The 22,885-nt window shown below is 39.8% G+C and overlaps 1 protein-coding gene across 2 annotated transcripts in view; it reads right to left on the bottom strand.

Moving 5' to 3' along the window:
- Positions 1-22,885, bottom strand: part of CHN1 (chimerin 1) — a 213,048-nt gene that overhangs the window by 3,413 nt on the left and 186,750 nt on the right. For both annotated transcript variants that reach the window (XM_042243696.2, XM_027964832.3), the window contains 4 exons: positions 20,636-20,720; positions 10,816-10,989; positions 10,013-10,090; positions 6,858-6,995 (listed from right to left, as the gene is read on the bottom strand). In XM_042243696.2, the coding sequence (XP_042099630.1) occupies positions 6,858-6,995; positions 10,013-10,090; positions 10,816-10,989; positions 20,636-20,720 (475 nt within the window). The remainder of the gene's footprint in view (positions 1-6,857; positions 6,996-10,012; positions 10,091-10,815; positions 10,990-20,635; positions 20,721-22,885) is intronic.

Below are 22,885 nucleotides of genomic sequence, written 5' to 3'. Positions count from 1 at the left end.
CTAATTTATAAAGCTAATTCAATGGCAATGTACTGGAGTCAGGTAAAAACTAATATAAGATCAATTTGAAAAGTTTCTAGGATTGGCAGAGCAGATGTGGTAAATTTTACACTTATTAAAGTTTTTTAATTCAAAGAAACTTCAGCCGTTTTACAATTTCTGCCCAAAGTTTCCTCACAGTTCTTGGTTCATTTCTCAGCAATAAAGGATGTGTTGTTTGCCTTTTGCTATAATAAATAATGCATAGCCTTTGAACCTTGGGACTTCAAGGTTCAAAGTGCCAATTCATAATAGCTGTAACACCTCAGATACTAAAATTCAATCATTTAATTTCTAGAACTAAGAGAAGAAAATTCCATTTACTATAGAAAACTACTACTTAGTTTTTACTTGGCTACAGATTTTATGATTGGACTAATGAATCTGAAACTACAGTATTCTGGAAATTGAAAAAAAGAGTAACAGTTTCCTTTTAACTTCTACAGCTAATCTTTATAAGGAGAATCCTGAGACAGTATGAAATTAAGGACAGTGTTGGTGGCCTAGCAAACAAGCAAAATTCCCTGCTCACAGACAGCTTACTTTCTACTGGAGGCAACAGACGATAAACAATGAATAGCCTATCTTAGACTTTTTACGAGATTAGAATGATTCCTATGGAAAAAATCAGCGGGATAAGAAACACTGGGAGGGCTGAGAGAGGGCAGTATTACATGGGATGGTCAGGATAGGCCTTAATGAGAAAAAGGTCTTGAGTACAGACTTGGAGGGAGCGAGGGAATGAACTCCATGGAGATCTGGGTGAAGATGGTTCCATGCAGAGAGAAGCCTTGCAAACAAACAGCCGTGCAAAGGGCCTGAGGGGACAGTGCGCCTGCAATGTTTGAGGAAAAGCGAGGAACCAAGTGCGGCTGCAGGAGCCCAAGCAAGGAGGGGAGAAGGGGGTGACGTCAGAGAGGTAAGAAGGCACTTCATCACGGCATGGGCTGGGGCTAGTTTAAGAGCACAGCATTTACAGAGAGAAACGGGAAGCTTCTACACGAGGGAGGGTCATGACCTGACATACATTTTCCACATCACTCCTCTGGCTGCCATGCAGGGAACAGGCTACGGAAGGGCAAGAGTAAGACCGGAAAGATGGCTCAGGTCACAATCACACACACCCAGGTGGTGCAGCAAAGGTGATAAGAAGTTGCTGAATTCTGGGCATATTCTGAGGGCAGAGTCCAGAGGATTTTCTGATGAGGGATGCATGAAAAAGAGAAGAATCAAGAATGGGCCAAAATCTGGGCTTAGGCAACTGGAAGGGTGGAGCCTCAATTAACTGAGATGGGGAAGACCACAGGTGGATGAGGTTTGGGGGAAAGATCAAGAGTGGCTTTGAGATGTCTTTTAGACAGCCAAGTGAACGTGCTGACTATAGACTGATCTGGGGTTTAGGGAGAGGGCCAGACCAGAAATATAAGTTTGGGAACAAATGGCAAAATGCAATTGAATATACTGATATTAAATTGACCAAGATTCTTCTCTAGAATTAATTTCTCTTTTTTTCCTTAAGTCTTCAGTTCAGTTAGTTCAGTTGCTCAATTTTGTCCAACTCTTTGTGACCCCATGAATCGCAGCATGCCAGGCTTCCCTGTCCATCACCAACTCCCGGAGTTCACTCAGACTCACGTCCATTGAGTCAGTGATGCCATCCAGCCATCTCATCCTCTGTTGTCCCCTTCTCCTCCTGCCCCCAATCCCTCCCAAAATCAAAGCCTTCTCCAATGAGTCAACTCTTCGCATGAGGTGGCCAAAGTACTGGAGTTTCAGCTTTAGCATCATTCTTTCCAAAGAAATCCCCGGGTTGATCTCCTTTAGAATGCACTGGTTGGATCTCCTTGCAGTCCAAGGGACTCTCAAGAGTCTTCTCCAACACCACAATTCAAAAGCATCAGTTCTTCGGCACTCAGCCTTCTTCACAGTCCAACTCTCACATCCATACATGGCTACTGGAAAAACCATGGCCTTGGCTAGACGGACCTTAGTCGGCAAAGTAATGTCTCTGCTTTTCAATATGCTATCTAGGTTGGTCATAACTTTTCTTCCAAGGAGTAAGCGTCTTTTAATTTCATGGCTGCAATCACCACCTGCAGTGATTTTGGAGCCCCAAAATAAAGTCTGACACTGTTTCCACATCTATTTCCCATGAAGTGATGGGACTGGATGCCATGATCTTCGTTTTCTGAATGTTGAGCTTTAAGTCAACTTTTTCACTCACCTCTTTCACTTTCATCAAGAGGCTTTTAGTTCCTCTTCACTTTCTGCCATAAGGGTGGTGTGGTCTGCATATCGGAGGTTATTGATATTTCTCCCAGCAATCTTGATTCCAGCTTGTGTTTCTTCTAGTCCAGAGTTTCTCATGTTGTACTCTGCATATAAGTTAAATAAGCAGGGTGACAATATACAGCCTTGACGTACTCCTTTTCCTATTTGGAACCAGGCTGTTGTTCCATGTCCAGTTCTAACTGTTGCTTCCTGGCCTGCATACAGATTTCTCAAGAGGCAGGTCAGGTGGTCTGGTATTCCCATCTCTTTCAGAATTTTCCACAGTTTATTGTGATCCACACAGTCAAAGGCTTTGGCATAGTCAATAAAGCAGAAATAGATGTTTTTCTGGAACTCTCTTGCTTTTCCCATGATCCAGCGGATGTTGGCAATTTGATCTCTGGTTCCTCTGCCTTTTCTAAAACCAGCTTGAACATCTTACCCATGATCGATTTTTCAAACCTTTAGCCCCAAGAAAACCACAGCATAATTTAAGAGTGAGACAGATATAGCAGAATGTGTACTCAGAGATGGACGGTCACCATTAGTTGTTGAAGTATATGAAAGACTTGCATGTGGGAGAGGGGGACACTGGGATCACCGCCCACGGCGAGGAGTTAAAAGCAGGCAGATTCCTGGCGCCTCTGTCATGGACATCTGTCTACCAGTGGATGGGCCGCCTGGAGAAGTGATCTTAGCTTTTTTTTGTTGTTTAACTGTCTACTGCTCGGCAGGCAGATTCTTTACCACTAAGCCACCAGGGAAGTCGTTCCTGTAGTTACAGGGTATTTAAAAGAGCGTGTGTTGGTGCTGCTGTATTTCAAATGGAGAGCCAACAAGGACCTACTCTGTAGCACATGGAATTCTCCTCAGCATCATGTGGCAACCGAGATGGGAGGGGAGTTTGGGGGAGAATGGATACATATGTATGTATGGCTAAGTCCCTTCGCTGTTCACCTGAAATTATCACAACACTGTTGATTGGCTATACCTCAATACAAAATAAAAAGTTGAAAAAAAAAAACAAACCCAAACAACAACAAAAAAGAATGTGTTGGAGAAAGAAGTCCAGTTACATGACCCCTTAGATTATCTAAAAATGCTAAGATACTATGGTTCTTAGTATAAAATTATGTTTACTCATTCAGCAAATGTTTTTGAGCACTATTATTTTGGGCTTCCCCTGGTGGCTCAGTTGGTAAAGAATCTGCCTGCAATGGAGGAGATCGCTCGCAATGCAGGAGACTCGAGTTTGATCCCTGGGTCAGGAAGATCCCCTGGAGAAGGAAATGGCAACCCACTGCAGTATGCGTCTTGCCTGGAAAATTCCATGGACAGAGAAGCCTGGTGGGCCAGAGTCCACAGGGTCACAAGAGTCGGACATGACTTAGCAACTAAACCATTATGTAACTGGGCACTGCGGGGATACAAACAGGAGAGGACCCCTCCACCTGAGGGAGTAGGGAAGACCAGAGATAACTATAACCTTGGCAGGAAGGAATGAGGCTGTGGACGAGGCCCATCTATGTGTGAGGCAACTCGAAGGGAGAAAGGTGGCCTGCAGCTGAGAGGTCCTGGAAAAGTCTGGAGGATTTGGGGATGTGGGTGTGGGCAGGAAGTGAGCACTCTGGACATGTATCAGGCCTAGTTACAAGCTCTCTGAATGAAAGTACTGTCTGATTCTTCAGAGAAATCCAAATCCAAGAAGAATAAAACTTAGGCAAGCAAAAGGGGTGAATCAGTGGCACAGCTGACGGGGAAACTCAGCAAGCTCTCTTTCCAGACTTCGCTTCAGCACATTTTAAATCGCTGAGGACAAAGAACCCTGGGTTTTCTCTCTCTGACTCACTCACATTTACATACTGAGTCATATAACTTTTCTGAGATCTTCTGGGAAGAGCTCTTAGACTCCTTGGCCAGGAGATGGTCTTGCCATTCAGCCTGACCCAGAGCTCAGCTGTGGCAGTGCTCTTTCCACTGTGATGCGTGCTGGGTTACTGAGCATGGCCTCTGTTTTGTAGGGTACCGATTCTTCACCAAGGAGACCAAGGCTTCAAGTTGGTTCATAAGAGAGTTTACAGTGGATTATGAATGAAGGGTTATGAAGCTCTTCAAGCCTTTGGTTGGGATGCCCTGGCCTTCTCCATCCTTGAATCCTTTTCTCATTTTCTGTAACCACTCCTTTCCAGCTTTCAACCAGCAGCTTCTCCAGGGAAGGCTGCCAGAGCAGCATTCAAACAGCTGTTGCAGGGGAAAGCTTTAACAAGAACTCTGACTTTATTGCTGTGGTTGCTATTGGCAAGGGCTTCTAGTAAATGCCAGAGATACCTGAGACCTGAAGAACCTGGTCCCCGGTTGTGTCAATGGCTGAGACACAAAAAAGCTCATCACGAAGGGTGAGTTAGCTCTGTGCTCTGTTTGAAAGGGGTTCCACCCCTTCCCTCTTGTCTTCCTCCTCCTCTTAATCCTTCTGTTCCCTGTTCCCTGAGGGAAGCCAGGCAGCGTGCAGAGGGAAGAGGGCCAGCGCTTTGAGGTCAGACAGATGTGAATCTGAATGCCAGGGCAACCCCCTTTTGCCATGTGACCGTGGACAATTATACCTATAACGTCTCATTTCTTCTAAAACAGCATCATGGGTGTAAAGTGCCCCGCACCACTTCTGGCACTGAACATGTCCTATACATCTTAGCTTCTCTCATTTTCCTTATCTATCAATACAGAAAGAGAAAAGCTCTATCTATGAGTCTGAAGAAAGAAACGGATTCTACTACCAGGAAAGACATGTCGTAAGGACACATTGTTCCACAAACTCTTTGACACCAGTATCAAACATGTAAACATGTATATTGTGTGTAAACATTATGCCAGGGTTTTTGGTGTCACACATCAAACAGTCTTATATTAGAGGGAAATGGATTTTCTACCTTGATTAAGGGAAGTTTCTTATGATGTGCTTTCAAGAGCTCTCTGAGGGGGTGACATAAAGGAGCTTGCTGACTTCGCTGAATAGGAGGGCTGTTTCAGACACAAACCCAAGAATGGTGACAAATGCTTTGGAAGAATAATAAAGAGGGGAGACTGTCCTCAGTAGCTTGGGTAGATATGGGGAAAGGTAGTGAGGTAATTTGGGAGTGAGGGGTGAAAGGCCTTAAAATCCATACGGAGAGTTTAGATTTTTCTTCTAAGTAGATAAAGGGGTTATGCAGCAGCATTCAGAACTGGGGTTTGAACCTGGCTCTGTCCTTGCTAACTGGATTCCCATGGGCTAGTCACATTTCAGTGTTACTCCCAAGCCACATGGGGACAGAAACGCTGTGCAGTGGAGCCCCCGTGTTGTCCAGGGGACTGGGGTAGACCGAGGTCTGAGCAGCCCTTCATGGCACAGGTGTGTGCCAAGTGCTTTCCAGATTAGCGGTTATGTGATTTCTCTCTCTGGGAGCAAACCTGTGCCCCACCAAACAAGAACCCATAAGCGCCTTCAGACAGTTTTCATGATCTGCCCTGAACCCATCCTGAATTCCCATGGAAGAGATAAGGGTCTTGTGGCTTCTACCATGAATGCTTATAAAAAAATCAGTGCAATTCTCACAGCTGTTTTCTACATGAGAGCGTGAACTGACCCGCGAGGAATCAGGGCTCCATGGAACTAACCACAAAAATTCTCAACACGAGCTCTGAAGGGAAACTGAAAATTAGAACAAAGAAAGTTTGTACTTCATGAAATTCCAAAATCAGAAAGCAAATCAGTGTTACTAAGGAAGTGATGTTATTATTTAAAGATCAAGACAACATATGGTTTTTAAGAGAGAGAGCAAACGACGGAAATAGCCTATCTTTTCAGAAAAAAAAAAAAAAAAAGGTAATGCCAACACTTAAAATCTGTTAAGAATTCCTTTCTTTAAAAAAAAAAAAATACAAGTGTGAACTACAGGTATGATTTTTGCACCATAAATAAAATTTGCCAAATGGGCCTTTGCTTTTTCTCATTTTCATCTTAACTAGAGCTTATTTTTTAACTTTTTAAAAGTTAAGTTTTTAAAACTTTTATTTCTTAACATTTGCTCTAAAACAGAGCTTTTTAAAGTATAATCTATGAACCTTAGCCAGTCTGCAAACTGTTAGTGGCGTGTCACAGGATAAGGACAGAAACTGAAGGTAAGAATTTATATATTTTGTAGCAGTCTGACAGAGTAATCTTTGTGTTTGCTGAATCTAACAACAGATAGTTGATACTTTTTCAATTTTGTTTTTCTAGTTATTTTTATTTTACTTTACAAAACTACTGTTCATGTCTAGGAGAACTGGTATAAGCCTTACTTTGGAAAGTAAAGGTTACACATTACAAAGATGCTTCTGATGGTAGAAGTCATAAATAATCTATGTTAGAGAAGAGTTCAAAATTCTTGTGAGTACATTAGCCACAGAGAGAGGCCAGGGAGAAATATTTCATAAAATGCATTCAAGATACTCAGCAGAAAAAAAACAGGAGATGTGATTACCTAGAAGAGACAATCTGTCAGGTTACAAGCGCATGCCTTCATACTTACTGGCGGACTCTATAAACTTAGGGTAGGCGTCGTATGTGATGAGTGGAATTGGCAAATCCCTGAAGTACAGTTTCAGTGCACCAGTGATAATGTTGATATCTTCATACATGTTCACAGAAATATCTGCTTTCTCACCATCTTTGAAGGATGTTAAAAGAAACAAAAGTAAATATCTGGATTCATAGCACTTTTAACAAATAACATTTCTGTACACTGTTTTTAAAGATTCATAATGCTTCAGTTTTAAACATCAAATTCACTGTGCTGATACACGTGTATTTTTTTCTGTGGATGACAACCTGAATTTTTTATTCTAAAGTTATTTATTCTTCCACGATTTATGATGGAGGGGGATAGTAGAAGATGACTGAGGTTAACAGAAATATTTTAAAATTTCATGAGAATTCCTAGAGGAATACTGTGGGGTAACTTTTTCTTTCTTTTTAAAATAAACATAGAGAATGTGAAAAATAACAACTGAAGTCCTCCCAACTTATAAAAGACCCAGCACAAAAGGCCACCTTCAATTCACCCTGGTTCCCATAATGTTCGATCTTGCCTGAGCCCTGGGGATAGGAGAATTAGTGAGAAGGGAAAGAAGCAAAACAAAATTCTAGAGTGTTGCGACAACAAGAGAAGAAATTACAAAACACAGGAATATTTTAAACTTGCTGGGCCTTAACACTCTTAAGGAAAGCTTCCTTCCTTCAGGGTGACCCCTTCTGCTCTCCCCTGCACTTAGTACTCTGTTAAAACAGCTCAATTTTCATCTACTAAAGATTTAATTAGTTTCTACTCTGAGCTAGATCTTATACTAATTTCTTTTATTCCACTTGGCTTATAATACATTTCTAAGGTTGAAAAAGCAGCCTCTTCCCTACAGAGCTATTAGAATGGCTATAACCTGGAATACCGACACCACCAAATGCTGACAAGGATGGGGAGCCCCGGGAACTCTCGCTGGTTGCCGGCAGAAATACAAAGAGGAGCTGCCACTTCAGAAAGCAGGCAGGTGCTTGCAAAGCTAAACAAACACCACATAATCCAGCAATCATACTCCTTGGTATTTACCCAAAGGAATTGAAAACTTCTGTCCACAAGGACCTGCACACAAATGTTTCTAGCAGCTCTATTTGCAATTGCCAAAAACATGGAAGCAACCAAGGTAGCTTTCAATAAGTGAACTGATAAACTGTGGTATCCCAGACAAAAACGGTATTATTCAGTGATACAAATAAATGAGCTCTCAAGCCATGAAAAGACACGGAGGAACTTTATATGCACATTGCCAAGTAACAGAGGCTGGTCTGGAAAAGTTACATGCTGTATGATTCCAACTATTTGACAGTCTGGAAAAGGCAAAGCTATGGAGTCAGTAAGAAGATCAGCGGCATTGAGGGGAGGAAGGGGAAGAAGAACAAGGTGGAGTGCAAGGATTGTTACAGTAGAGAAAGTTCTGTATGGCACTGCAATGGTGGATACGTGATATTACGCATTTGCCCAAAACCACAGAACTGTACAACACAAAGGCCTTCCCTGGTGGCCCAGATGGGAAAGCATCTGTCTGCAATGCTGGAGACCAGGGTTCAATCCCTGGGTTGGGAAGATCCCCTGGAGAAGGGAATGGCAACCCACTCCAGTACTCTTGCCTGGAAAATCCCATGGACAGAGGAGCCTGGTGGGCTACAGTCCATGGGGTCACAAAGAGTCAGTCACAACTGAGCGACTTTACTTACTTTTATGTAAAGTACTGACTTTAGTCAGTAATAATGTATTGACATCAATGTTGGCTCACAATGATAACAGACTGTATTATATGAATGAGAGATGTTAACAGGGGAAACTGTGGCCAGGAGCAACAAAGGAGGGGTTATATGGCAAAATCTCCCACTGCCAGTGGCTGGGAATGGCCTTGATCAGTTGCTACCTTCTGGAGAAAAAGAAATGGCTCTTAACACTCAATCTTGTTTAGATTCAGGGTTGTTCCTGATGCCATTTCTTCACCTCGTCTTCTTCAATCTTGTCAAATATGTGGACTGACCTACATTTCCTCTTACTGTGTTGATGATAATATCTCATTTATTTTGTCTTCTTCCTCTGTTGGCTGTTAGAGGTCTGTGATGGGAGAGGAGTGTGATGGAACCACAAGTGTGTACTTGCAAAGAAAAGGGTCTCTTCATGATCACAACTCCTGTTCTTTTTACTTCCTATATTCAAGCTTACAGCTCTTAGGTACCATTTATTCCAGTGCTCAACACAAAGACAAATTGGAGAACCATGGGAACAAAACCTTAATTTAAATGTTAAAAGAAAATAAGCTGCACTGAGCTTTTCTTTGGCTGGGCCCCTCCTCCCACAGAGGGGTCTGATGCCAGAAGGTCTTTAGGTCCTCTCAGATTCTTGCCCCAACACATGAGCTTGAATTTTTTTTTTTCTGGTTGGTCTTTCAAATCCACATATTTTGGCAGTTTTGTGATACTGGAGATTTAACACAATATTTCAGCATAACAATGTTGGAGAGAAGACTACTTTGACCATCTAATACCGTTCCAACAGTCAATTAGCTGGGAAGTGCTAAGCATGCATGCCAACTTACAGGAAAATTCACAAAGCTTCTCCTTTTTACCAAATAGATCATATCAACTCAGAAGTAAAGCTTTCAGGAAGTAAGCCAATTAGCACATGTGGTCAAAACCCTAGATTTCTTTTATGAAAATTAATGAGCTTGAACTTGGATGACAAGATGCTGGGGAGGCAGGCACAGCAGGCAGAGTTAGGTCGGCCACCACAGACCTGGGAAGTCTGAGCTCTGTAATGACTTAGATTCCTTCCTCTCCCACCTACCTCCACTGTTTTTTTTCATGGTTTCTGGTAAATTTAATTGCTTTGTATATATTTTGGTGAACATGGACCAGCCTTGGAGACTCAAATATTGGTAATATAGTTAATATTTACACTTACTTCTCATCCTGAAATTTAATAGCTTAATACTTAAAACTAATACAGAAATTATAAAAATTATAAGCTAAGTCATTTTATTTGGCATAATAATAATTAGTGATTTAGAAAAACAGTGGAAAGAATAAAATAAGAAACTGTGTCTCTTTGGGTAGAGTATTATTGTCCTAAGTTAATGAACCTGCTGGAAAACACACCTCTGTCAAAAGCCATCTTGACATCTTCAATTAGGTCACTAAATCCTGAGACTCGGTACAGTCCTTCAGAATTAAGACCTGTAAAGATAGAGCAGGGAAACTAATTAGTCTCTTTGGGGTAACGTCCTTTCCTCAGATTTTAAGTTCTTCTCATACTTCAGGCTGGGGAAGTAATGCGTCAGGAAGAATGATGAAATATATATGTTCAGAAATATGTATGTTTAGAAACCTCTTCATACTTTTCTCCTAAAATAAAATCGTGTTACTCACAGTTCTTTAATTCTGACCTACTGGCACCTGAATATCTGTAATCTGGCTCATCATTTTGTCTAACTAGATCAAACGCCTAAGTCTTAAGGGAAATAATTTCATCACCACTACTATACCATAAATTCGTTTACATAAGAGAAGACTGAGATAAACTATATTAATAGGCCTGTAGCAATTATCTCCAAAGTGGCAGAGACTAATTAGGGCGTAGTTCTGGTTTTTGGCTGTTTGGCCTGTTTTAAACAGAGCATTTATTTCTTTGCTTTTTGGACCTAAGAAAAGTATAAAAACTGAAAAAAGAACTGGCATCTACATATCAAGTTTTACAGACTGGAAGCATCATCCATAAATATATTTTTAAGCTTATTTCTTATAACTGGTTAAGTGTACCTTGAAATCATGTTGGTTAATTACTTGCTAACTGCTTTCAGACGTTCAGATTGTTATCTGAAACCATTCCCCCTAAACTTACAGGAGAAAGCCTGGCTGTGCAGGGAGTGAGGACTGCTCTGAGCCTGCGGGAAGCGCCTCACCTCGAGACTCAATCTCCCTGATGCACATGTCCACCACCATGGGCCGCTTAGTGATGTGGGCTTTCACGAGTGTCGTCAGGTCACAGCTGTACACCTTCTTGACGTGTTTCAAGTCTGGCTTACAGTCATTTGGGACCATCTTGGAACACTGCTTATGAACATTCAAACCGCAATCTAAAGAATTTTAAAAGGAAAAATTCATTATTATTTTCAGAATTTTGAGTGTTCCGGAGTGTTTATTTTGGCAAGACACTTCAACCTGAATTAGGTTTAAAGACTAGCTTTCAGCCAGCAGAGTGAGGGGAACATTCCTCGCATTCTCTCTTTTGGAAAATTTTGATTTTAAGTTAGAAGACTAGAATTCCAGCTCTTGTTCCATCATTTACTTACTGTATGATCTCAAGAGAATACCAACCCAGAACAAAGTTAATAAGTGTTCAATTAAATGTCTACAAAAAGTAATAGTATGCCAATTAAAAATTTATCTGTTTCTTTAAAGTTACATAAAAATTATATTCAATGTGGGATATAACTGCATTTTAACAAATCTGAGGTGGAATTGAACCCCCAAAAGTAAAGAGTATCCAAGGGCCCTCTTAAAATGATGCTGATCATATTTATATATACTCATAGCTCTTTAAATATATGCGTATGATAATGATATAGAATACATCTAGATAGCTAAAAGTAGCTATAGTTATTATTTGTTACTGCTATCATCAACAGCTTACTAATGCCAAGCACACTATTTCAAGTGCTTTACACTGTTTAAGCTCACAAATTTCTATAAAACAGGTTTTATTATTCTTCTCGTTTATAAATGTGATGAAACCAAGCACACAGGTGTTAAGTAACTTACCTACAGCATTTAGTACACTGTGGAGCCAAGACTCAAGCCTACAAAGACTGTAATGTCCACGACTTTAACACCTATACCATACTGCCTCTACTGAAGTTGTTCCTGTGCTGTCATTTTATTGGGTTATACATTCTAAAATGCCAGAGTCCAGATATTTTCTAGTTAACATTTTGAGACATTTTATTTTCAAGAAGAGCACAATGGCATTAGACTTAGGAGACATGGACCCTGAATAATTTAACTAAATTTTGTCTTTCTGGTTTTGGGTAAATGTTACCTGTTTGTTTTTAAGCTCATGAAAACTTGACCCTGACCTCTTATAAATCAAATTCGAGTGGGGTACACACAGTTTATAGCCAGGTCTTAATGGATTAGGGGCTTCCCCGGTGGCAGTAGTGGTAAAGAACCCTCCTGCCAATTCAGGAGATTCAAGAGACACAGGTTTGATCTCTGGGTGAGTAAGATCTCCTGAAGGAGGGCATGGCAACCCACTTCAGTACTGTTGCCTGGAGAATCCCAAGAACTGAGGAGCCTGGCAGGCTGCAATCCATGGGGTCGTAAAGAGTCGGACACGACTGAGGTGACTTAGTACACAATGGATTGGAAAACCATACAATGCCATTACCACTGTCTGTGATCCTTGGGTAAGCTTCCGTTTTGCTTAGTGTTTGGGCAGAAAGGGGAGCATAACATTCACCTCACAGAACTGTTATGAGAATTAAGGAGCCAGTGTAGTCCAGGTGATCTGCATATTGTAGAGTGTTAGACAAGTACCGATGATGACCATCATCGTGACCTTCGGTAAAGTTGCAATCGAGTTACATACGACAGTAACAGTCAACAGAGACAAGGACAATCAGCCATGGCTTAAAGATGAAATTGCTACTTCATCAAATATGAAGACATCGCCTATCTGACAAAAGAACTTAAGGCTTGTGGTGACTCTTAGGGAGGAAGTCCTATGTTCTGAGCATCTCGGAAGTGAAACGACATGTTTGGTGTAGAGGGAAGTTGGGTCTTTGCAGGTGTGTGACTGGAAGTGAATAGCACCGGAGATGGCACGGCAGTGCTGATAGTGTCCCAACGTCACCATCACTAAAGAACAGCAGCTGCTTCTTTGAGTACGTAAAGGCTGCCAGGGATAGGAGCTCTACTGTGCCATCTGAAGAAATGACCCAACACTGCTCTACATAGTCAAATAATGTCCAAATGAGTCCAGGACCCAAACCCTAAATTTCTCTTTATTCTGTATTAGATATAAATAAGATTTCTGATTCAATCATAAGGCAAATCGGTGGTAAAATGTCCACTTAAAAGACCTCACTTCCCCTGAACATTTTAATGTTTTGGGACAGCTTCTATAATTTAGAGCTAGATCTAAATTGCGTGCTTTGGAGTGAGTTACTTACAACTTTCTGTGACTTATATAGAATGGGAATAATAATAGTATTTATCCATTAATATTGGATCTACTCTTAGGTTCTAGTATTATGTTAATGTGAGGCTGTACATTTCTGTTGTTATTCAGCAGAAGAAAATAACTCTGAGGCGCCTTTCCTAGGTAGTGCCCCAGGGTTCCTTGAATGGCACGGTCATGATCAGCTTAGGGTCGGGAGCCAGGCTGACCTCTAGGCCAATTCTGTTTGTCAGATGTGAATGTCAGGTCCTGAAAAGGACTTGGATGTTGGGGTCATAGCTGCTTCCTCATCCACACAGTTCTTAGTACATTTCATTTACAGAAAGTACCTCCAAGCAGCTACATCATTTTTCTCTCACTGCTTTACCAAATTTGGGGAGTTGCAGCCACTGATTTCTCAAATATCTTTATCCCTCCCACTTATTATCCTCTCCTGGGATTCCAACAACACAAATGTAAAATCTTTTGTTACTGTCCTACAGGTCTTTGAGGCTCAATTCACTTTTTAAAATCTATTTTCCCCTCTCATTTGAGTTGGATAATTTCTACTGATCTATTTTTCAGGTTCATGGATTCCTGCCTCTGACATATCCAATCTATCAATACTACTAAGCCCATCCTGTGGGTATTTTGTTCATCAAGTTCTCGGTTCTAAAACGTCCACTTAATTCTTTCTTATATCTTTATTTCTTTCTGATATTTCCTATTTTTCATTTGTTTCAAGAGTCTTTCTAATTGCTTCTTGTAACATTTTTATGAATGCTGTTTTCCTTATCAGATAATTCCAACATCTATCTATGACTGTGTTCTTTCATCTGAGTTGAAATTTTCCTGGTTGCTGGTAATGAGTATAATTTTGAACTTCATCCTGGATATTTTGAGTGTTATAAGACTGTGTGGTCCCTACTGAAATCTTCAATTTTAGCAGGTAGCTAACCTGTTTAGATTTAGAATGCACATCCTGGCACACTATATAGGCTGTGTTTCAAATGTCAACCTAGTTTACAAAGCCTTTGTAATGCTTTTGCAGTGCTATTTCGCCCACCAAACTTGTATGTTATTCAAATGGCAGGACTCTACCCCACATTCTGGGCAGGAAAGAGGTCCTAGTCATTATGGCAGGGTGGAGAAGAAGTCTTGGTTTGCCTCCACACCTGGCTGGGGAGGTTACTGTGCTGCCATGAACTGCAGGGTGGGTATTAAAGACAGAGTTCTGATCGTGGGCTCAGCTGCCTCATTACTGCACGTCTGGGGTGGAGACAGGGCTCTGCCCATAGATTTAGGCTGAATGGGTGCTACTTCTACTAGAGGGTGAGGATGAAAGTCAGGGTTCCACCCAGAGGCTCAGCCAAGGAAGGGTACCACTTTCTTCCTGCAGGATGGTTGGTGAAGACTCACAGGAGAGGAGTACAACCCTGTTACTGCAGAGTGGGGTGGAAAACAGGTACCTACCCACAGGCTTCTGCTGCAGCATCCACAGGGGCGGGAGGGGGGGCAATGTGGGCTTGCCATGGTGTCCACCTGGAGACCGATGCACTAAAAGGTTTCTATCTGGCTCAGCTGCCCTTTTCCCAGGACTTTGCCTAGGAAGAGCCGGTTCTTGGTATTATTTTTTGTGTCTGCTGGCATTTATGACTTGTGGGTGTCTCTAGTGCTCAGGCTGGGATACACAGGAGTTTAAAAAAAAATCCAAAATACCACCAGGCAACTGACTTCTGAGTTCTTTGAGTCCTGAGGTCCCTAATCAGCCGCCTTTTTTTTTTTTTAATGTGGACCATTTTAAAAAGACTTTCATTTGTTACAATCTTGCTTCTGTTTTTTATGTTTTGGTCTTTTGACCCTGAGGCACATGGTAACTTAGCTCCCTGACCAGGGATCAAAGCTGCGCACCCCCGCGTTGGAAGGCAAGAAGGCTTAACCACTGGACAACCAGGGAAGTCCCAGCCTTCCTTCTTATACTGAACTTTCACAGTCTTCTGATAGCTGACATACATATTCTGCAGGGTCTTTTGTTATCATTGTGAGGTATAAAACAAAGCCTATTTATTCATCTCGTCTAGCACTGGAAAAACTCTTACACAGTATTTTAGAAGTATAAAAGTCGGCAGAGCTTCATTATCTAAAAATAATGCTGAGGTACTTTAAGTTACTTTAATGCTTTAAGTGTGTGCACAGAAGTCACAGAACCAGCTGGAAAGGGCTGGTATTAATAACCTATCCCACTGTCTTCATTTCACAAAGACAGTGAAGCTCAGAGAGGCTAAAGGATTTGTTCAGAAGTTACTCCGCCAGAAAGTGGTAGAAAGGAGATTTCAACCTTGGCTTCTTAATTCCTAGTCTGTGCTCTTCCCACTCAGTGATATATATCACTTTTCACTAGCAGTACACCTTGTATGCTGAGTTATTACTTTCAGGGCTGAAGATGCATTTGCTATTTTCAACCTTTTATTCAATAATGTGTGTTGCTTCTATTATTTGTTGAACATATTTAAGTTTAAAAGACACGGCTGTATTTTACTGTTATATAGGTATCAATACGTGATTTGGCAAGGACGTTTAAAAAGCAGTGATAAAACCTACCTATTATATCTTATTTTGTCACTTTCTTTCCTAACTATAAACTCTAAATGGAAATCCAGTAGAAAGGAAACAGTAAAATCTGAATGTATCCACAGAATATCAGAATATCTGAATGGCACTAATGGTCTGATATTAACTTTTTTTCCTTTTATCTCTCATTTTAAACATCAGCAAATGCCTAATTTATTTGTATTTCATTGAAAACTGGATAAAGTGATGACTATGGTCCGATTTAGGTATTTAATGAGGATGGGAATGCTTCCTAAACTGATACTCTTTCTTCTATCTGAATAAGATTAAACTATGGGACAATATATTATGCTCAACTTTAGAAATTTCAAAGGCCAAATTTTTGGCAGGATTGGATATGAAGTCCTTCAGAGGACCAAAGGATAGGGCAAAGTCATTAAAATAAAGCATCTTTATACCCTTAAGTTCACAGTGCAATATACCAGCTCTGAGCGTGCTCTGAAAATTGCTGCTTCAGGGACTAACAGTATATCAATATTTCAGTTTGCCATTAAGACTTTATTTGGTTTTCATACTTATTTATTAAAGTCATATAACTCCTATATAGTTCCATTTCTCCCAGGGAAGCTCTACACTATAAATGGAAAAAAAAATCTATAAAAGATTATTTCATTTGTTGCATCTCTTGGCTTGGCAGGTTATTTTTATGTTACAATTAAACCACATTGTCCCCTCCCAATTCTTCAAGTTAATAAGCATAGGATAAACACAAGAAAGGAGGAATGAGAAATTCAAAACATATCCTATCCTTATAAAGTATTTCTGTTAGACTACTAACTTGAAGTTACTGTCAGATTTTCTGGGCTTGAGTTCTCTATCAAAAAAATGTGTTTTATATCTAAAAAGCACAGAAACCTATTTTTTTGAAATAAATAGCTGATATTTATAGTCTACTGACAGGATTAAGGGGTAATATTAATGTGTGTTTTGAAAAGAAAGGTAATTATTCATTCTTTTCTATGAGTGTCCCCATTTTAAATAACTGCAAATAGAAGTTTTTAAACATGCCTCTTAGTTGACCCCACCACCACCCCAGAATAGTGGGACTAGCCCATTTTTAACAAGCATCAGAAGGCCTTATTTTCACAAGCAAAATTAAGAATATTTTGTTTTGGGGGATATTTATGAAAATATTGCTTTCATGTATAAAAGGAGCTACATGAAAGTCTTAGGCAAGTCTGATCAATTTCTCATTGGATTACAAGGACAAATGTAACTTTTTAGATACAATCAAAGCAGTAATTAAAAGACATTACTTCTCTTTCTCCAAGCTAAGAGTTAAGTGCTTTATACACAAAGCAATAAATACATTTTATTATTAGGAAAAAACTGCTGCTATTTCCTTTTGAGGGTTGGCAGCAATGACAATGATACACTGGAAAAATGAAGTCACTTTCCTAAATAACAAACACTAAGCTGATGTGTCTGATTTACAATTATCATCCGGCTTAACTTCTTAGAATATTCTGGGCAGGCTAAATGAAAACAATTCAGGGATGCTGGTAGAATAATGGTCTTTTTAATGAGAGGGATGTTTGATTATCTCAGTGATTATGTAATAATAATAGATTACTTTAACCTATAAGCTTACATTTCATAAAGGAAAAATGGTCTTGTAATATTATTCTATCTGAACGACAATGATCCTTTGCCCTTAACTTTTGAATGCTACTTACTTTCCTCATAACTGTTTTAGTAGGAGGAGCAGTGCTCCCAAGCTGGTCCCTTGCAGTGTCGTTTTATTCACTTTAAAGAAGGCGAGAGTAAGGGAGACTGTGGTTGCGGAGATGTTCAACGCCGACTGTGGGGCTTTGGAGAGCGTGTCTGCAGGGACTGCAGGCCCATGCCTACCCTTGCTGTTCCCTCGGTTGTCCTTGTCTGTGTGGACTGCTGAGCAAGCCTAGAGTATTCGGTCCTGAAGGGACAGCTTGCTTGCTACTGGCTGCCAGCCTGGTGACTGGAACACCACCCAACACTTTATATAATGTTTAAAAAGAAAGAAAAGGGTGGTGGGATACAAAATTGTTGCTTTTGCCAAACATTCTTTAAAAGTTCCTGACAAGCTCTCTTCTGCCTTGGTGGATTTTGGAAAAAAAGAAACCAGAAGAAAGCAAGCTGTCAAAAGCAGATAAATACATCTCTTTTCTGACAACTTGTAAGCAAGCCATTTTTCTTTGGAAGCATCAGCTTTAATGTTTAGTGGCTAGTGTACTAGTTTACTATTGCTGCTGTAACAAATTACCATAAACTCAGTGGTTTAAAACAACACAGGTGTATCATCTAAGTTCTAGAAGTCGGAAGCACAGAATCAGTTTCACTGGGCTGAAATCAAGGCCTCAGCTAGCCTGTGTTCCTTTTGGAGGCTCCAGGGAAGAATCTGTTTCTTTTCTTGCCTTTTCCAGCTTCCAGAGGCCACCTGCATTCATTGGCTCGTGGCCCCCTTCAAAGCCAGCTGGAGAGCATCTTTGCTCTTTCCTGACCTCTGCTTCTGTGCTTGTATCTTTTCTCTGAATCAGCCTCTACTGCATCGCTCTTCTAGGGACTGTTGCAATTATGACTGCATTGGGCCCATTCTGACAATCCACAGGACTCTCCCCATCTCCATCTCAAATTCCTTAACTTGGTCACAGAGTCTCTTTTGCCATGAAAGGCAAGACCTATGCCATGGGCACAGGTTCTGGTGATTAGGAAGCAGACATTTTCGGGCAGCCAATGTTCACCCTACAATAGTTCTCCCTCTCTTTAAATTATTAATTCTTTGCATTTTGTTTTAAATAAAGTAGATGGCTCAAAAATGAGGATGAGCCATTTTAGATGAAAGAATCTCACTGTCAATCTAAATGTAATTAGTCATAGAATAATTCAAATCCCAACCTTCCACATTTAAAAACTGGGTTGACCTGTTTTATACAGCTCAGTAATACAGTTCCAATCACATAGAATATAATGCTTTTGAAGGCAAGATATAATATAAAACCAATAAGCTTTTCTTTACATTCTTGACCTTTACTCACAATAAAAAGAAAAGGCTATTTAAGTCAGTGCCTATGGGATGGGATGAATCATTTTATTTCTTTTCCTTCACATTATTACTATCATAAACATTCCAAAACATTTCTTTCAAATATGATTTTGGACTGTAGCATACTGCCAAAAATTATTCATATGCGTGGTGCTAGTTTTCTGCCAATAGCTAACTCAGAAGTCTCATGTAGATGGCCTTCACTCTTTCAAAACATACATGATACACATCATCACTCTAGTAAAAGAAAAGCTTCTGAGTTAGTGACAGTCATAAAGTGTTTAAAAACCACTGCAGTCTCAGCTAGTCAAGGTTATGTCATAAAGGCAAACCAGGCTTATCGAGACCATCATTCTTTGAACAGGTGATCTGTGCTTTGGAAAGTGTACGTCATTTGCCTTTGAAACACCATGACAACGTGGTTGATCGTAACTACACCACTATGTTCCACTGCGGTCCCCTCCAGTTCAAGGTCAACCATAGTCTTCCCAGTGATGCTTCCTCATAATGACTCTGGGCAACCACCAGCCAGAAAGAGAATGTTCTCATTTATTCTCTGGGCAGAAATCTGCAAATGGGGCTGTCAGTCCTCTAGGATGATGGAGGAATTAGACTGGCTCTGAGCTGAGGCTCTCCTTGAAGGACACCTTTGCACAGTTCAAAGTCAAGGCATGGGGAATTCTTACCCCTACATGTGGCAGGGAAGTCCATGAATGGATCTGGCTAGTGACATATGCCTGGAACCTTATCATGCTTAGTGGTGCTAAGCAAGTCATAACTGAAGGTGGCGCGGGGCCGGGGCGGGGTGGGGGAGCGGGTAACTTGGAATGCTCACATGCAATGAATACTTATCTTGCTATTCAAAGAAAACGCAATTGAGAAATAAAAAAAATCAGACTCTAGAAGTTTCTGCACATAATGGACAACAAAAGTATTCCATTAAGAATCATGCCAAAAAAAGAAATGTGGATTTTTACAGTGCTAAATTTGACAATTACTTCAGTTACCATTTCAAAATACTTTACTCTTCATATACATATTTAGAGTTAAGCTTCATGCAAAAAAATACGTAAGAACATATTTTTTAGCTTTAAAATTTAAATAGCAGAAACTTCTATGACCTAACATCACACACTTGAAACAAATAATTATTCTTAAGTCTATGTCAAAATTTGGAGCAGTTGAGTAAATGGCCAGTACTCAGTATAGTTGTTCTATACAAATGAATTTCACATCATTTCAGTAACACTTATTCCATAAAGCATTTCAATAAATCCCTGAGTTGATTATTTATGTGGAAATCTTACAAGTTTCTAAATTTAAACCTAAAATACTATGGTCATATGTTATAAAAAGGATTTGGCAAATTCAAGATTTCAAAATGTCAAAAACAAAGTATCAGTGACTAAGTGGTTTTTCAAAATATGATAATCATCTTTGAAGATAAATTCACAGGTTTTTAAAGCTTCAATTTGATTTCACAAAATTTAGTAAGGACTTAGTAAGGACAATTCAGCTTAACAAGCTTTTTAAAATTCAGTTTCTAAGGCAACAATCATAGGTCCCTGTACATTGCTTTTAAAAAAATTCATTTTCACAAATTTAGTTCCTGCAACATCAAAGGCAAGGCAAATTTAACTGCCTTACTTTTACCTCCTTTTATCAGAGTTTCTGAACAAGATGACTTCCCTCTTTTTAATGGACCAGACTGCTTCTCATTAAGTACAGGAAGGTTAAAGGCAGATAAAATATCAATATCCAAAGGGGATGCCTGAGATGTCAATGGCCTATTGTATGTTAAGAGCAAATAGGGATTCAGCCCATTTTATGTGCCTAACAGCCAGTATCCTCGTAAGTTATTCCTTATAACTTCATGTTTTCCTCAATAAAGAGAAAAGGGAAGAGCTCTTACCTGCACATTTCACTCCCTGAGCAATGAGCCCCCACATGAAGTTGGCACAGTATTCACACCAGTGTGGCCCTCTGAATGTATGGACCTGAAAAAGAGTAGTGACAAAGTGGCCAGGGGAAGCCCATACATGAGATTATTTCCCATCAAAGCACTCATACATAAGTCACAGTTAGTATGAAGACACACAATATGGTTACATTTACAAAAATCTTGGTTGAGTGGAACTAAGCATTTAAAATTTCTTTCAGAGCTTGATTTTCTCTTTGTTTTAAAAATGGTGATAAATCAAGCCAATATCCTGTGACTTACTTTTGAAAACAGTTTTTACAGTGGAACTTTCCAACTGGTTCCCTCCAGCTGTAAGCAGTTTCATCTACATGTTATACAAGCACTGGTGTTAGACAAGCACGCTATAGCACGGAGGAGGAGGAGGATGAGGAGTGATGTAAAGTCTGTCTGGATCCTGTGAGGATTTTGTCGGCTGATTCACCTTCTGTTCTCTGTGATCACAGCTGGGGCCATGGGTGTTGAAGGTGGTATTTAGCGACTGGTCACAACAGAATAATCAAAAAGGACCAATGGTTCAAAACCATTTTGATACTTACTATGTTAGCAAAGAAAATATATTTTAGAAACTACAGAAGTTACAGTTAATCAGAAACCCTGTTTGAGCACCGTAATTACTCACTGATCTTCCCAGCTCATAAAAATTTTACTGCAGTAGATTCTTTTATCCCTAAGGAAGGAACCCCCAAAGAATTCAAACACTAATGCATAGGACTTTATGCATAGGAAAGAGAAGCCATTCTAGCTTAAACCAGATGAAAAAACACTGGTAGAACAGAAAAAACAATACATCCAAATCCTGAACATTAAAGAATAAAGGAAAACATATCTTGACTATTAACACTTTAAGACTTCTGAGCAAATATTGGCTGAAAATGTGCTCAAGAAACAGGTTAGAAGAAAAGGGAGAGGGAACAAGGAAGTTACTGATCTGCATCAATGACATTTAATTGAGATAATTTCTTATATATATGATTTCCTCCAGTAGACAATAGTAATACTAGAGTCAAAACCATAGTGTGACAATCTGATTTGCAAACAATGAAATTACAGCTAATATTGTCACTTTTACTGCTGTTCTGTTTATGTACTGAATCGATCTTAGAAACCAAATGTTTTTTTTTTTTGCTTCGTTTTTGCTTTTTCTTGGTTATCTATTTTATATATAGTGGTGTGTACATGTTAATCCCAGCCTCCTAATTTCTCTCTCCCCTGGCCCCCTCTCCCCTTTGGTAACCATAAATTTGTTTTCTGTGTCTGTGAGTTTCTGTTTTGGAAATAAATTCATTTGTGTCTTTTTTTTAGATTCCACATATAAATGGTATCATATGATAATCTCTAGGTTCATCCATGTTGGTACAAGTGGCATTATTTCATTCTTTATGACTGAGTAGTATCCCACTATAAACACGTACCATCTTCTTTATCCATTCCTCTGTCAATGGATATTTAACTTGCTTCCATGTCTTGGATATTGTATATATACTACTACAGTGAACGCTGGGATTCTTCTATCTTTTTGAATTACGGTTTTCTCCAGATATATGCCCAGGAGTGGGATTGGTGGGTCACATGGTAGCTCTATTTTTAGATTTTTAAGGAACCTCCATACTATTCTTTATAGTGGCTGCACCAATTTACATTCCCGTCAACAGTATAGGAAGGTCACCTTTTCTCTAACCCCTCTCCAGCATTTATTGTTTATAGACATTTTAAGGATGCCAGTGAGTCACCCGGATGAGGTGGTACCTCACTGTAGCTTTTATTTGCATTTCTCTAATAATCAGCAATGTTGAGCATCTTTTCATATGCGTTTTGGCTATCTGTATTTCTTCTTTGCAGAAAGGTCTATTTAGGTCCTCTGCCTAGTTCTTGATTGGATTATTTATTTTTGATAGAGCTGTATGAGCTGTTGGTATATTTTGGAAATTCTTTGTTGGTCACTTCATTCGCAGATATTTTCTCCTCTTATGTATGTTGTCTTCATTTTGTTTATGGTTTCCTTTGCTATGCAAAAGGTTTTAAGTTTAATTAGGTCTTACTTGTTCATTGGTAAGTGATTTTTAAGACTGATGCAAATATACATACAAACTTCAAACTTAAGATGCCACTGAACATAAGACTTACCCTGAATATAAGATACATACATTCCATGTAGAGAAATCACCAATTAACTTATGGCAT

The sequence above is a fragment of the Ovis aries genome, chromosome 2 (genome assembly GCF_016772045.2).
Source record: "Ovis aries strain OAR_USU_Benz2616 breed Rambouillet chromosome 2, ARS-UI_Ramb_v3.0, whole genome shotgun sequence".
Lineage (NCBI taxonomy): Eukaryota > Metazoa > Chordata > Mammalia > Artiodactyla > Bovidae > Ovis > Ovis aries.
The sequence above is the reverse complement of the archived record's forward strand: the minus strand, read 5'-3'. Positions and strand labels throughout refer to the sequence as shown.